Source organism: Cottoperca gobio, chromosome 7 (assembly GCF_900634415.1).
Source record: "Cottoperca gobio chromosome 7, fCotGob3.1, whole genome shotgun sequence".
NCBI classification, from domain to species: domain Eukaryota; kingdom Metazoa; phylum Chordata; class Actinopteri; order Perciformes; family Bovichtidae; genus Cottoperca; species Cottoperca gobio.
Window position 1 is genome coordinate 10,664,389 of NC_041361.1, and position 13,814 is coordinate 10,678,202.

A 13,814-nucleotide genomic window follows, 5' to 3' on the forward strand; every position below is an offset into this window, starting at 1 on the left:
CTTCACGTAAAACATTGTCTTGCTTTGTGCCTCACTTTATTTAAGTGTTGTCAGATTAATTCTTTAATTTAATATATTTTATTCAATGTTAACTAATAACTTGATCAAAATAATATTTATGGACGATTATTTTGATAATCAATTCTTAAGTTATTAAGTTATTAAGCTTTCACGCTTTCAAATGTGAGAATTTGCTGCTTTTCTTTGACTTACATAATAATATATTAAATATCTTTGGGTTTTCAAATGTTGGCCTCTGATTGCCATTTTTCATTGCTTTCTGACATTTTGTAAACCAAAATATTCATCGATTAATCTAAAAGATCATCGATAATAAATTGATTCATAAATTGTATGTATGTACATGTTTTTGATAAAAATGCCAATAAAGCTTCCCAGAGAGAAAGACTGCAGATTTTTGAGGATTCATGGCTGTGTGCACAGGTGGGTGTGCCTGTCCTGTGAATCCACGCCTGCCTACAGAGATGGAGAATGTTGATGTTGACTGTCACACTCTCACACGTCCCTGCCATTTTTATACCAGCACCAGAGGACAGAACGTCTTTCTTTCCAACCACATTCAGATCACACATTTGCGCCATAACTGCTTGCAGTTCATACTCGTTGAAACTTCACTACAATAATTAAACATCTATGCTGCCCTTACTAAACAAAATACTTCAGGCTGACACATTCCTATTACATAATGCTGTGTATATTTTAGAAGACAGCAATTTGCAGTAATTATCGTCATAGATCAGTTTATTTCTAAAGCTCAGACTTTCCTATTTTCCTGAAAGTGGTGTGGCAGATGAGTCAACTACATCCCTGCTAAATGTAGTCTCCTTCACACACTTATCAGACATGACACATCTTATTTTTATCTTGTTTTGTTTGGACAACAAACTACAAATAGTGCGCACACTAACACAAACAATTCTCACGCAAACAATATGCTCTTTAGCCATGCATGCAAACACACACACACACACACACACACACACACACACACACACACACACACACACACACACATACTGTATGCAGGCCTTCACACATGCACGAGATAAGATCAGCTTTGACCCAAATGTGCGGTGTTAAGTTTGGTGTGAGGGCAGCAGATGACAGGTGGACCTGTCAGCGCCACTGGGATATATATATATATATATATATATATATATATATATATATATATATGCGTGAACTCACGCAATAATCAACTGATTGTACATATATACTTGATGGGGGCAAAAAAAGAGTGCCCCCCACAGAGAAGGTACTGAATCATGTTAAATGGAAGTAGACAGATACAGCAGAAGTAGTTGGTAATAGGCTCCTTTTCTTACCTGTGGTCCACATTGCACCTCTAGTTCTCCTGCTGCTTTTGCTGAGTAAATCCAATCCCCACTATATGCAGGCACACACGAAACAACTATTTCCTCTGTGAAATCCTTCCTGGCATGAAACTGGTCAGGTGGAAGAGAAATGACCAGAAAGATCTCCAACTGTTGTAATTAATTCAAAGAGAGTCCAAGAGCTGCGTATGCACACAACATAGCCTTACGCCCACGCTGTCCCAGTAAAGGACATGTTGAAAAAGAGACCACAAACACATTGACTCTATCACCACCCCTTCACCTTTCTACATCCTATCTCCTCCCTCCCTCTCGCTCACTCTCAGCCCTGTGTGAAAACAAAACTAGAGTCCAGTAGCTAATCGTGGCAGACCTTAATAAGTGAGGACAGTTGTATCAGAAGAAAGAGAGAGCAGAGAGTTGAAGGCAGTAGCAGGGAGGAGTCAAATGTCAATGAAGGCATGAGGAGTAAAAGTGAGATACAGTACACAGAGGGAAGATAAATATATATGAAAGGAGGATGTGTGGTTCAACATATGGCAAAAAATGTCGACCAGTTTCAGCACAGAACTTGGGAATGGCAGAGGGCAAACTGATAAACCTTACACCTATGGTGCAGCAATGTTGAGAAGAACAGTGAAAAAATGCTGAGTGACAACAGTAACACACACATGTGTAAATTCAGAGCTAGATGTTATTCTGCACTGTCTGCAGTAAGCAGCCACCCAATATACAGGCCACTTGAAGATACAGTAACATGACATCAAATTTACAGTCCAATTCACTCCAGGGCTTCTACTTAATAAGCCTTTACACTGCATCCCCTCAAAGGGCTGCCGACTATTAGAGTGTGATACACATAAAAATCACACTCTCAGTCTTATAAGCAGGCACACTGTGTCTCAGCACTCCCCCAGGCACTCTGCTGGAAGTTAAGGTTAGAAGGGGAAAAGGACAGCAGTTTACAGTTGTAAGCACATTTCAACACCCAGAGGCCTGAGGGGTAGAGTTACAGGGACACACTGCACACCAGGACTGTCCCTGTCTCTCACAGTCATAAACAAGTGATTAAAGTTTATATAACTCATTACATTGGACAGTTGACTTTCTGGCTATTACGTCTATGTTTACTTTTGCATTTCTTAAAAGTATTCAGCTGAAAACTGTAATTTAAGTCTGAAAAGTCTTTAAGAATACCTCTAATAACAATGCCTGGTCATGTTTTATGTTTAAACTCTTCTCTCCTCCTTCTCTTCCTCTATTTCTGATTCCAAAAGTACTTCCCAATTTAAAATTCATTCCTCTTACTCCAAAAGAGGATTCTCCTAAATGTCCCCGTCGTGGGACAAATAAAGGATTTCTGATTCTGATTCTGATCCCAACCCAAAAAACTCTTCTCTATCTTCTCCACCCTCTTCGGTCCTCCCAGTCCCCCACCTCTTTCTTCCCTTCTACCATGCCACTTTGTCAACTACTTTGTAAAAACAATACGAGATATACGCTCTTCATTTTCAAACTTACTGACTAACATCGACTGTTCACCATCCACATCACTTCCCCCCCTCAAACATTTTTCCCTCTCTCTCTAAATTAAGTTCTAACCCTCGTTACCTCTGCCCGCCCTACCACCTGCCCTCTGGACCCTATCCCCTCTCACCTGCTCCGGAGCTTCTTCCTTTTCTCACCCATCTCATCAACACTTTCTCAACAACTGGTTGCTTTGGAGCGAACCCTCTCCTAAAGAAACCCACACTCGACCCCTCTGATGTGAACAACTACAGACCAATCTCTCTTCTTCTATTTCTTTTCAAAATATACTTGAGCAAACGGTCTTCAATCTTCGACCAGACCATTCTTTACACCCTCTAAGAACTGGAAGTCTCAGGCTCTGCTCTCTCCCTGCTCAAATCCTTCCTAAAGGACTGCGCCTACAGGGTAACTTGGAGAGGGTCTCTGTCGGACCCTTGTCAACTCACCACTGGGGTTCCTCAGGGCTCCATCCTGGGTCCCCTCCTCTTCTTCTCCGTACAGCAATTCACTTGCCTCTGTCATTCACTCCCATGGCTTCTCCTTCCACAGCTATGAAGATGACATTCAACTGATTCTGTTTATTCACAGTTCTGATACCCAGATGGAGGCACAAATCTCCGCTTGTCTGGCTGACATCTCTCAGTGGATGTCCGCACACCACTTGAAACTTAACCTTGACAAGACCAAACTGCTTTTCCCAGACCTTACTATCAATATTGGTACCTCGGTTGTTTCTCCGACTCGGACTGCAAGGAATCTGGATGTGACACTGGTCGACCAACTGTCCTTCAATGCTCGCGTCGCTGCAACAGCGCGCTCCTGCAGATACACACAGGTTCTGGTCCAGGCTCTTGTCATCTCATGCCTTGACTACTGCCACTCCCTCTTGGCTGGACTACTTACTCTCTACAGCTCATCCAGAACGCAGCAGCCCGACTGGTCTTTAATTTACCTAAGTTTTCCCACACTACACCGCTCCTCCGCTCCCTTCCCTGGTTACCAGTGGCTGCCTAAATCTGCTTCAAGACTCTGGTGCTGGCCTACCGTGATGTCAATGGATCAGGCCCTTCCTACATCCAGGCCATAGTCAAACCATACACCCCAGCTTGCTCAATTATCTCTCTGCATCAGCCAATCGGCTCGCCATTCCCTCACTGTGAGTAGGACCCAGATACCCCTCAAATAAAACCCGCTTGTTTGCTATCCTGGCTCCAAAATGGTGGAACGAGCTACCCATTGACATCAGGTCAGGAGAAAGTCTTTACACCTTCCGTCGCAGACTGAAAACCCATCTGTTTCGACAGCACCTTGGCCGATAATAAAAAAGTAATAATAATAAAAACATTTTCATTCTGATTTCTGTATGTAGCACTTAAATTGGTTGGCTTATTTGAAACTAATGGTTGAGTTTTTATCTATCGTTTCAGTATGTAGCACTTACATTGGTTTGGCTAATTTAAAGCTATAGTACCTGCACTTAAATTGATTTGACCTATTTGAAGATAATGAACTTGCAAGATTCTTATTGTTCAGAGTTGTATCCTCATTGTTTGCACTTATTGTGAGTAGCTTTGAACAAAAGCGTCAGCTAAATGTAATGTAATATTTTGTGGCTTTGTAGTCATGCTTTCATATACACATCTGGGATGTGGCACGGCTTTTAATATAAGCTGCTTCTCAGACATTAAGTAAAAGCAGATTAAACTATAATAATAAGTCGTCACAGATTTAAACTCAGCCTCTTTTGAATAGTTCATTGCATAACAAGACAGGAGTAGTGAAAAAATAAAAATAATCACTACAACATCCTTGAATTTTTCTCAATTGCCAACAGGGGGAGTTAAGTTCCTCCACATGAGGACAAAACATTACAGTTGATGTGACTGTAAATGTTTTAAGTGGACTAGAATGAATCATTTATAAAGCACAATATATGTGTGTTTGTTTGTTAGTGTGTTAGTTTAAGTAACTTGGATGTCTATATTGGCCTGGTTAGTGGATTGGCTGTAGGCAATATAATTGTTTTTCTATATAATTTGTACAAAAATGTATTAATAAAATTATACAATACAACAAGGCCAACGATTTGCCTTGATCAGAATAAATAAGAATACATTGAATTTAACATCAACAATGGCTGCAGTGTTCTTTGATGTAGATAAAGCATTTGATATGCCATAGATAGAGAGAGGGCATTCTTATTAAGATAAATTAAATGTACATTAAACTTTTTGGGGGGATTTTGTAGCTTTTCATGTGATAAATATATATGTGAAATGTTACGTACCTATCATAGCCCCGCCCACCCGCCCAAGGTGTAATCAACCCACATTGGAAACACCTGTGGGAGCGTGCAAGCAACGTCATCACATCTTCACTTTAGGTCCGTATCGATCACTACACCGTGAAATAAGTCGAGTTAAACCTGTTTTCTGCTGACGATATGGCCAGCATAGATGTATTGTCAACCAGGTTTTTCTCCTTCGGCAAAATGCACTGTTACGATTTACGCGAACTAAGCTTTGTAGACTGGCCATTTAGAGAGCAATGTAACTGCACACCTGAAAAGGTAAGGGCCATTGTGTGTTGACGATTCAGAAAAGTCGTTTAATTATAAAATGCTTGCAAAAATATTTGATTAATAATTAATTCAAGTGCAGTGACACAACGTGTTTAATTAAGAGGGGGATTTGTCTGTAATGAAAGTACCAGTGGTGGAAGAAGTACGCCGATATGTTGCTGAAGTAAAAGTAGCAATACCACAGTGCAAAAATACTATTCCAAGTAAAAAATTGCACTTTAATAAAAGTATTGAGCTCAAAATATACTTGGTACTAAAATACTCATTATGCTACTTTATACTGCAGACTATCTAAATCTATAATAATACATCAGAATGTATTCGTTGATTTTATATTGTTGTATAAATAGTATGAATCTGCAAAGTAACTATAACTGAAGCTGTCAAATATATCTAGTGTAGTAAAAAAACAACACAATGTTGACTTTTAAAATGTAGCTAGTGGAATAAGAAGAATAAATAAAAATGGAAATGTCAAGAAAAGTACAAGGACGTCAACATTGTACTATATTGTACAGCGCTTGAGTAAATGTACTTAGTAGTTACTTTCTGTTACTGGTAGGCATTAAGGTCAGACCGGGTTCATGTGTGGTGATATTTCCTCTATTTCTACTCAGGATGTGTCAGACAGCTCTTAAACTCTAATGTACATTAATCTAAACCGTACATGACTGGCTGATTAAATTATTATTATTGATGCACCCCAACCTTGTTTACACTGCCAAGTTACGCAATTGTATACTACAGCCCTTGATCCATGGCTGTGACAGCTTGTGATATACAGTCAAGCAGGTGTCAGATTCAGTTTCATTGCATCAGGTATCTGGTGCGCGGACCCTTCCTTTTGCCCACCCTGGTTGTGGCATGATCTATGAGCTGCTGACACCTCACTTGAGGAGCAATACTATATGCCATGTTACCAGCTCTTTACCCCCCCAAGAGCCAAAAGATCATCTGCTGGTTTACTTCTCCCTGACACTAATCCCCCTGCGGCTGTGGTCTTTTGTTCGTGCACTTATCAACTTTTATTTGTTATTGAGTTATCAGCTCATATAATTTCTTACTTTAGTGCTTTGGTTATTGTACTGTATGCTGCAGAGTACACATTACAACATCTGTTGCTGTTTTTGTTTGTCTTTGCAGATGGCCAAGGCTGGGTTTGTCCACTGCCCCAGTGAGAATGAGCCTGATGTTGCTTGCTGTTTCTTCTGTCTGATCGAGCTTGAGGGTTGGGAGCCGGATGACGATCCCTTGTAAGCAAAGCATTTTCAAATTCCTCAGGCCCTTTCCTTTGTCATAACTACCATAATGTAAGTTTTGTGTCACTGAAGAATATTATGGCAGTAGTGTAAAAGGGTAAAGTATAGCTTTAGATCTAAGATTATTTTCGTCTGTATCACTGTGTTTCCTATAGGCGTTACAAGACTCCATTTTAATATTAATAATTTGAATGGGGACATATCCCTTCCATCCCTACCAACTTCTAAATGCTTTTGGCTGCCATATTAAGTTGATTACTATATATATTTATTTTAACCTACTTGAATTTTAAATATTGTACCTGTTCCTTCTCTTGATCAGCATAACGCCAAATGTTTTGTTTTATGGAGTTTTTTTGCTTTTACAGAAGATTGTATCCTGATTTACTGAAGGATAACTTAAAATTCCTCTTTGTTTGCCATGTTCAGATGTGACTAATTGCTTTTCCATAACATTGTATCCAGTTCTGAACACTTAAAACGCTTCTCCTAACTGTGGATTCTTAACCATGAAGAAAGACTTCACTGACCTGACTGTGGCTGAATTGTATCATATAGAAAGGGAGAGGCTAAAGGTCTATCTTGTGAGTATTCCTACAATCTGTGTAGATTGTGTGAAGTTTTGTATAATTACTTGCGCAGTGGTTGTTTTACATTCTGCTTTTTTTCCTCCTAGAGAAAGGCTTGTCATAAGAAGATGGCATATTTTCGGGATGACATAGACCATACCTTCGAGAGCCTTAAATCTCAGTTGCTTGAAATCAAACTTCCTGTAAATATATTGTGATTTTATTGCGACACTTATCTTAAGGGTGTAGCACAAGCCTATATTCTTGATAAACTGTTCTCAATAGTTTGTTGTAATAGCAGTTTAAAATATCAATAAAGTTGTGAAGAATTTTACAATTTATTTGTAGTATTGTCTTTTACCACAAGATGGTGCTTTAGCACTAAAGCTGCAGTTTTTCTAAGTCACGGACACACTTACTGGAGTTCCCAATCTCAAAAGCTTCACAAAGGCAATCTGAAATGAAAGCGCACATTGAGCAGGATTACAATGTGGGCTATATTCCCTCTTTTCAACAAAATACTTACCATTTTCCTGAACGTGCCACCATCTCTACCACCCCTTTTCAAACCTTGACCCTGGACAGATGGCCTGAAGCCCCTCCCTTTCAATACCAACTGTTGCCCAGTAACATCTGTTACATATAGGGGGACAGTGTGCACTGAGAGGGCTAGCCAGGACTCTTGCTTAACCCTGTAAGCAGGATTGAGATTTAGGAAACCCTTAAGGGTGCTGCCGCTGACAATAGAAATGGTGGAAAAGGTGCTCATGCAGTAAACACTCGAAGAAAGCTCTGTCACACTGTACTGCTTCACTGCTCTTATTTTGCATTTCAAGAACAAAGGTTTAACACTATTATTTGCCAAAGTTGGTGTAAAGTCTTGATATTTTCATGTCTTGTGTATCAGAAACCGGATGTTGGGCTCAGTGTGTGTGAGTCTCTCCCTGTGTGAGATGGGAGGGTTGGCTGGATGGAGTGCAGGATTAAAAGATGCCATCCCTTCTCCAACCTTCCACTGTTCTGGATTAATGTCTAATGTAACACTCTGGCTACTGAGCCCAGATCAGCTGCTTAATTCTCCTTTATCCGCTTGCTGCGGAGCAAATTGAAGTGAGGCTATTTTTAGCCAAAAAAGTAAAATATCCATAGGTGATGTAACATTTCTAATGAAACTGTTGTGATTCAGTTTTTCTGTGTGTGTGTTGATGTTCCTAAATTGATGCTGTTGCAAGATATACCCTGTCATTCATATTTTGCCGTCATGGCCAGAAGTATTCATTTTAGATGCATGTAGCTGTCTTGTATGTAGAGGAACAGCCACTAAACGTACCAGATAAAAATCTCGAAAGGTTAACTAATGAAATGTTGGTTTGGACATTTAGTTAAGTGCTATTTTTGTAAGTACACAGATTATAAGGAGTATGTTTACAGTAATTGCTAATGTAACTCTAATCAGGGTTTATACTCACAACCCATGTCAATCCACTTATTTATGTGTGCTCCAGAAAATGAACAAAGAGAATGTCATGGCATGACTGCTATCCCGGAGAGGCACAGATGTGATAGATGGGCTTATCTGTGGGAATGGTGCAACACTGTTGATTTGATTGGATCATAACTGAGGTGGGAGCTTGGCTTCATATGTTTTCCCTTAGCCTAATTTTCTGTTTCCCATCAAAATGTATTTAGAATTAGTCACTAAGTCAATAGGAATCTGCATTGCATTACTGCACGTGGATTTGGTTGTTTTCTGATGTAATTAATACAAAGGGTGCCGTTTTCTAATTAATGAGTTTCTGCTACACAGACTGTAAACAGTGAGCGTAGCAGATGGACAAATGGGCAGATGTTACTAACAGAAAGTTTACAACCTGAGCTTTCCATCAGGCCCCATCTGTTGCTCCTTTACCCGGTACCTCCCTTTACCCTCCTCCAATGCTTCCCCTCATCAGCATCTATCACCAAACCCTCTCCCCTGATGCGCCATACACTGCCCTGCCCTAAATGAATGACATCAGCACTTACCCTCTCGCCTGACCTGCGTTAACCCTTAATAAACGACACTTAAAAGGAAAGGCATATTGCATCTGAGCACTAAGAATTTAAACATTTTTTTCACTATGAATTATTTTTAGTTTTCCTTTCTTGTTCTGCTCTGATAAATACTTCCTGCAGGATAAATGATTATAAAGGCCGACATGTACATGTATACAAGCCAGCTGACAGAGAAGCCTAGACTGAACGGTGATCCTGAACCAAAGCCATGTGACTGTCTCGAGCTTGCTGAATTTACTGATAGATTACCAGAGCAAAGGGACTCTCAAAGTTGTACTCTTCCCTGCATTATAATGAGGAATCCCCCTTTTCAGTTTTTCCTCTCCCTCCTCCACTCCACTAATGTTCTCCCACGTCTCTGGCAGTAGGGCATGCTGGCTGCTTGCTCTCTCAGACACCACGGCCCTCCTACCTTGGTTGTTTTTTGTGCCCTGTTCGAAAAGGACCTCCATCTGTCCCTACACTCAGCCCATTGTGGTGTCCCAAAGCCCAGCAACTTCCACAATGCAGTGGGCGTGCAGTAGGGGGGGGCCAGGGTAAACACGACAGCATCCAGATCCCATTAGAAGCTCTTTAACTCCTACACCCTAATACTCTCAGGACTCTGGGAGGAGAAGGACCACCCCTTATCCTCATGCACACAATGTCACCTTTTACACCCACTACCATAGGTAATGAGTGCGTGAGCTGCCCTCTTTCCACCCCTCTCATGTACATCTCCTTTTTTCTTGTCATGTTTTGAAATGTTCTTTTAGCATTATTTCTTTGAGCATAATAACGAAATCATTTAAATATTCCTTAATTTGTTCAACTAGAATTGTAGAGAACCATCCTTGGATATTTATTACTTAAAGTTGGAGTTAGGATGACTGGAGAACACTCATGTCGTCTGGGACTGTCCAGCACTGCAGGGACGTTGGCAAGATATAAAAGAGATTGGAAAAATAATTAAACTTGCCATTCTAATGGATCCTATGTTTTCACTTGGAGAAGCACTCATAAATGTAATGGACAAAGACCAAATGTATATACAATGCATACTTCTACTGAAACAAGTCTACACAAAGGAGTGCATGACTGCCAAACTGCAAATGAAGATGGACTCCAGTTATGTTGTACTTGACTGTCTGAATGCTAGAATGTGGACGGGTGTTTTGTGTAAATTAAAAAGGAGGGAAAAAGAGAGGGGGGGGGCCTCTGTCAAGGATTGTTTAACAGTGTTTCATATTATGTTACTAACATTGATATCTAAATAAAGAATAAAAAAAATGTTTTGAATAATTTGATTCCTGTTTTACAAGAGTTCAGTTTACAAATGAGTACATATTTTTATTTTTACATAATATTTACTTAGTCTTGGCCCCTATTCTTAAGCTTCATACAGGCAGTCAGGGTGTCCCATTTCACATACTGTGTCTCCATTATGCCTTCTGATTGTACTTATAATAATAAACTGAACTGAACTGTGAAGCCTGATGTGATGTGATTATAGATGGAACCAGGTTCAGGATAAGTAAGTTTTATTCATTTATATTTAATTGCTTCCACTATGTTGACCATGACCAACCCAATCCCTCCATCTTCTCATAACGTCAGCCTTGCCATCTTCCATTGTTTTCTTCTGTCGTTTCCCACATCTCTTTCTCCATCCATCTCCTCAGTCTTTCTTCTACCAGCTGCTCCTCTAAGTCTGGGGCGTCTCCGTTTCGGGGTGCTCCACCTCTCAACCTGAGCACTCCTATCCCTATGCTCCCCACAGAGGCGTGTGTGTGTGTATCTGTGTGTGTTCATATGTGTGCATGCACACTGTGGCCCAAGAGGAGGGGGGATCACTGTGTCTGCCCCAGCTTAAAGGCAGAGGGATTACCGCCACACAGACACTGATTAAAGCCTTCCAGCCTCCTATGGCCCCATTAATACAATCTTAATCACAATGCTTTATCCCTCTATCTAGCTCCTATGGATCAGGACCTTTTCATTTTAGTGGGAGCCACTCTTGTTTGGCCAGTGGATTAAGTGTGCTGCACACAGAAACTAAAATATAAGCACGAGAGGGAACGAGAGCAAGCCTCATTCTGCACTTCAAAAACTTAGCTCAGATTTAGTTTTTTTTTTTTTTGTTGTTGGTGAAGCCAACCTCCTCTGCCAAAATGAATTAACTTCAACATAATTGTATGCTGCCATTAGGACTCATGCTTTTAACATCTACGGTATAATGCATATAAAGATAAAAAACAAAGACCAAAAAAGTTTAGGAATCTAGAGTTGCAGTGCTGCACCATTAACTCTCTGTAGGCTGACATGACCTCACACTCCCAGGGGATCGAGCCACAGGTTGCGCTCCGCTGCCTGCCATCTCGACCAAGATGGCATTACAGAGCATGTGTTCCCTTCCCGTTAAGAGACCCTCATCCCCTTATCATACATGAGAGCCACTTGATACACTCAATCTGTGCTTGAGGCCTGTACTGTAAAGTCATTTAAATCAGGATATTTTTGCATATTTTACAAATTACATCTTTAAAATCATTTTAGCATGCTAGATATTCTTCTTTGCACCTGTGAATGACAAATTTAAAACAAAATATTAATCCCAGTATTTTAGTATCTCTGTCTTCCTAAATTGTGCCATGTAACTATGACACCGCCTCTCCATCACCATGCTCCAATCTCTAGAGACTTTGCTGCATCTCTGTTTTTTGTAATCTTGTATCCAAAATTAATTTACGTGGATTATTTCTACATCCACCCACTCATGTATTTGGACTCAGGAGGATAATCCACATACCCTGCCCCCCACCATGTTTGTCGAAACAAAACAGCAAAGACACAAAGAGGGTGTACGCCAGCTAACTCTGCCAGTACTTTCTCACAGGCCAAATGTCTGCCTGTGTGTAAAGCTATGTGTCATTCCTATGCCAAGGCTGACACACAAGAGCAGAGAGGGCGACCTTGTGAATGGGGAGCAAGGACCTAAGTCACCTCTTCTGCCCTTTTCTTCTCTTTCCTCTTCTCCTTTCCTCCCAACACACTAATTCCCCTTTCCCTCTCTCATCCCTCTCTCTCATGTTCTCACTCTTATCTCTCTCTCTCGCTCTCCAAATTGGCCCAGCTGTCCATCAGCCCCCCGCAGTTCCCCCAGCTGTCTGCCCTCCCCAAACGAGAAGCCCCACAACAATACAGGTCACAGGTCAAGAGAAAGAACAGGCTGCGTTCACAATGGACCAGTGGCGCCCAGTAAAACAATCGTTCCCTTTTTCTCCTCCAGCCTTTCTCCACTGTTGCCAGGACTGGAAAGGACAAACCTTTGGAGAGGTAGCTGAAGAGGGGGGACGTCCTCTTGGACAACAGCCTCTGAGGCACCTTCCCCTTCTTACAATTGCCTGACAGACCACAATGATAAACACTTGAGCACACCTCTTGCTCTCACCTCTTAATCTTTACTCTTTGCCACCTCGTTCTTTGTTTATTTCAAATGCAATCATGTCCTTCAACGCAGTCATTAAAGTCAAAATTGAGAGTTTTGTCATTAGTTGAGTGATATAAATGTGTTAGGTACCTTGCCAGTTTGAGCTGTATATATATATATATATATATATATATATATATGTATACTATATAGTTTATTTTATTTTCCTTCAACTTAAAGGTTTTATGATATGTACTGTGAGTTTAGGTTGAATTTTCAAAGTAATATTGAAAGAAAAAGTATTTGACTATTTGATTTCTAACATGCATATTCATATGCTGTGTCTCTGAACAGAACTCTGGTTATTTGCTCTCTGAGTTAATGTGGATGAATTCTTTGAAAATGAGCTCTTGCCCTACAGTGTTTTGGCATGAGCTATATGGGAAAATGGGACATGTGGGAGATGGAACGAACGGCAGAGATTTAGAAAAGCCTCTGACACATTCACCTGTTCCACTGAGCTGTTTTCCCATGGCCCACAGCCTCCCGTCTGACCTGATAGGAACCCAGGATCAAGCCTCTGAATGACACACACACAGACACACACACACACACACACACACACACACACACACACACACACACACACACACACACACACACACACACACACATATCCTGCAACAGATCTCTATTGCCAATAAGTTGTCCTTTATTCCAGCAACTTAGTCATCATTTCTGACATTAGTGTGTCCATGTTTGTTTTTGTGAAATGAATCTGAGTCACTTAACATTTGTTTTCTTTAGTCTAAGATTTCCAGTCCTGTTTGTGTATTAGAGTTTTTTCATACAATGATATGCCTTCATATCAAAGTCGGCCACTGAGAGATGTTCTTACACTACATGTTAAAATAAGGAACATCTAAACCTGAATGTGTGCAAAGAGAACATGTGAGGGTGTGATATGTGAGCTGCCATTGATTCACCTTAATATGGATTTAGTTTTTTTTAATGACAGAAAAATAATCAAAATTTCTCTTCTGACTTGTGGTGCCT

The 13,814-nt window shown here is 40.5% G+C and overlaps 2 protein-coding genes across 2 annotated transcripts in view; one reads left to right on the top strand and one right to left on the bottom strand.

The window, feature by feature from the left end:
- Nucleotides 1-1,394, bottom strand: part of znf385a (zinc finger protein 385A) — a 58,023-nt gene extending 56,629 nt beyond the window's left edge. The window contains exon 1 of the mRNA XM_029435311.1: nt 1,347-1,394. Coding sequence (XP_029291171.1) covers nt 1,347-1,359 — 13 coding nt within the window. The 5' untranslated portion in view covers nt 1,360-1,394. The remainder of the gene's footprint in view (nt 1-1,346) is intronic.
- A 3,880-nt stretch (nt 1,395-5,274) lies between these two features.
- birc5b (baculoviral IAP repeat containing 5b) lies at nt 5,275-7,635 on the top strand. Its single transcript, XM_029435358.1, is given in 5 exon segments — nt 5,275-5,454; nt 6,610-6,719; nt 7,191-7,209; nt 7,211-7,309; nt 7,402-7,635. Coding segments are annotated over 5 exon segments (465 nt in total). The 5' UTR covers nt 5,275-5,328; the 3' UTR covers nt 7,513-7,635.
- The last annotated feature ends 6,179 nt before the right edge of the window (nt 7,636-13,814 follow it).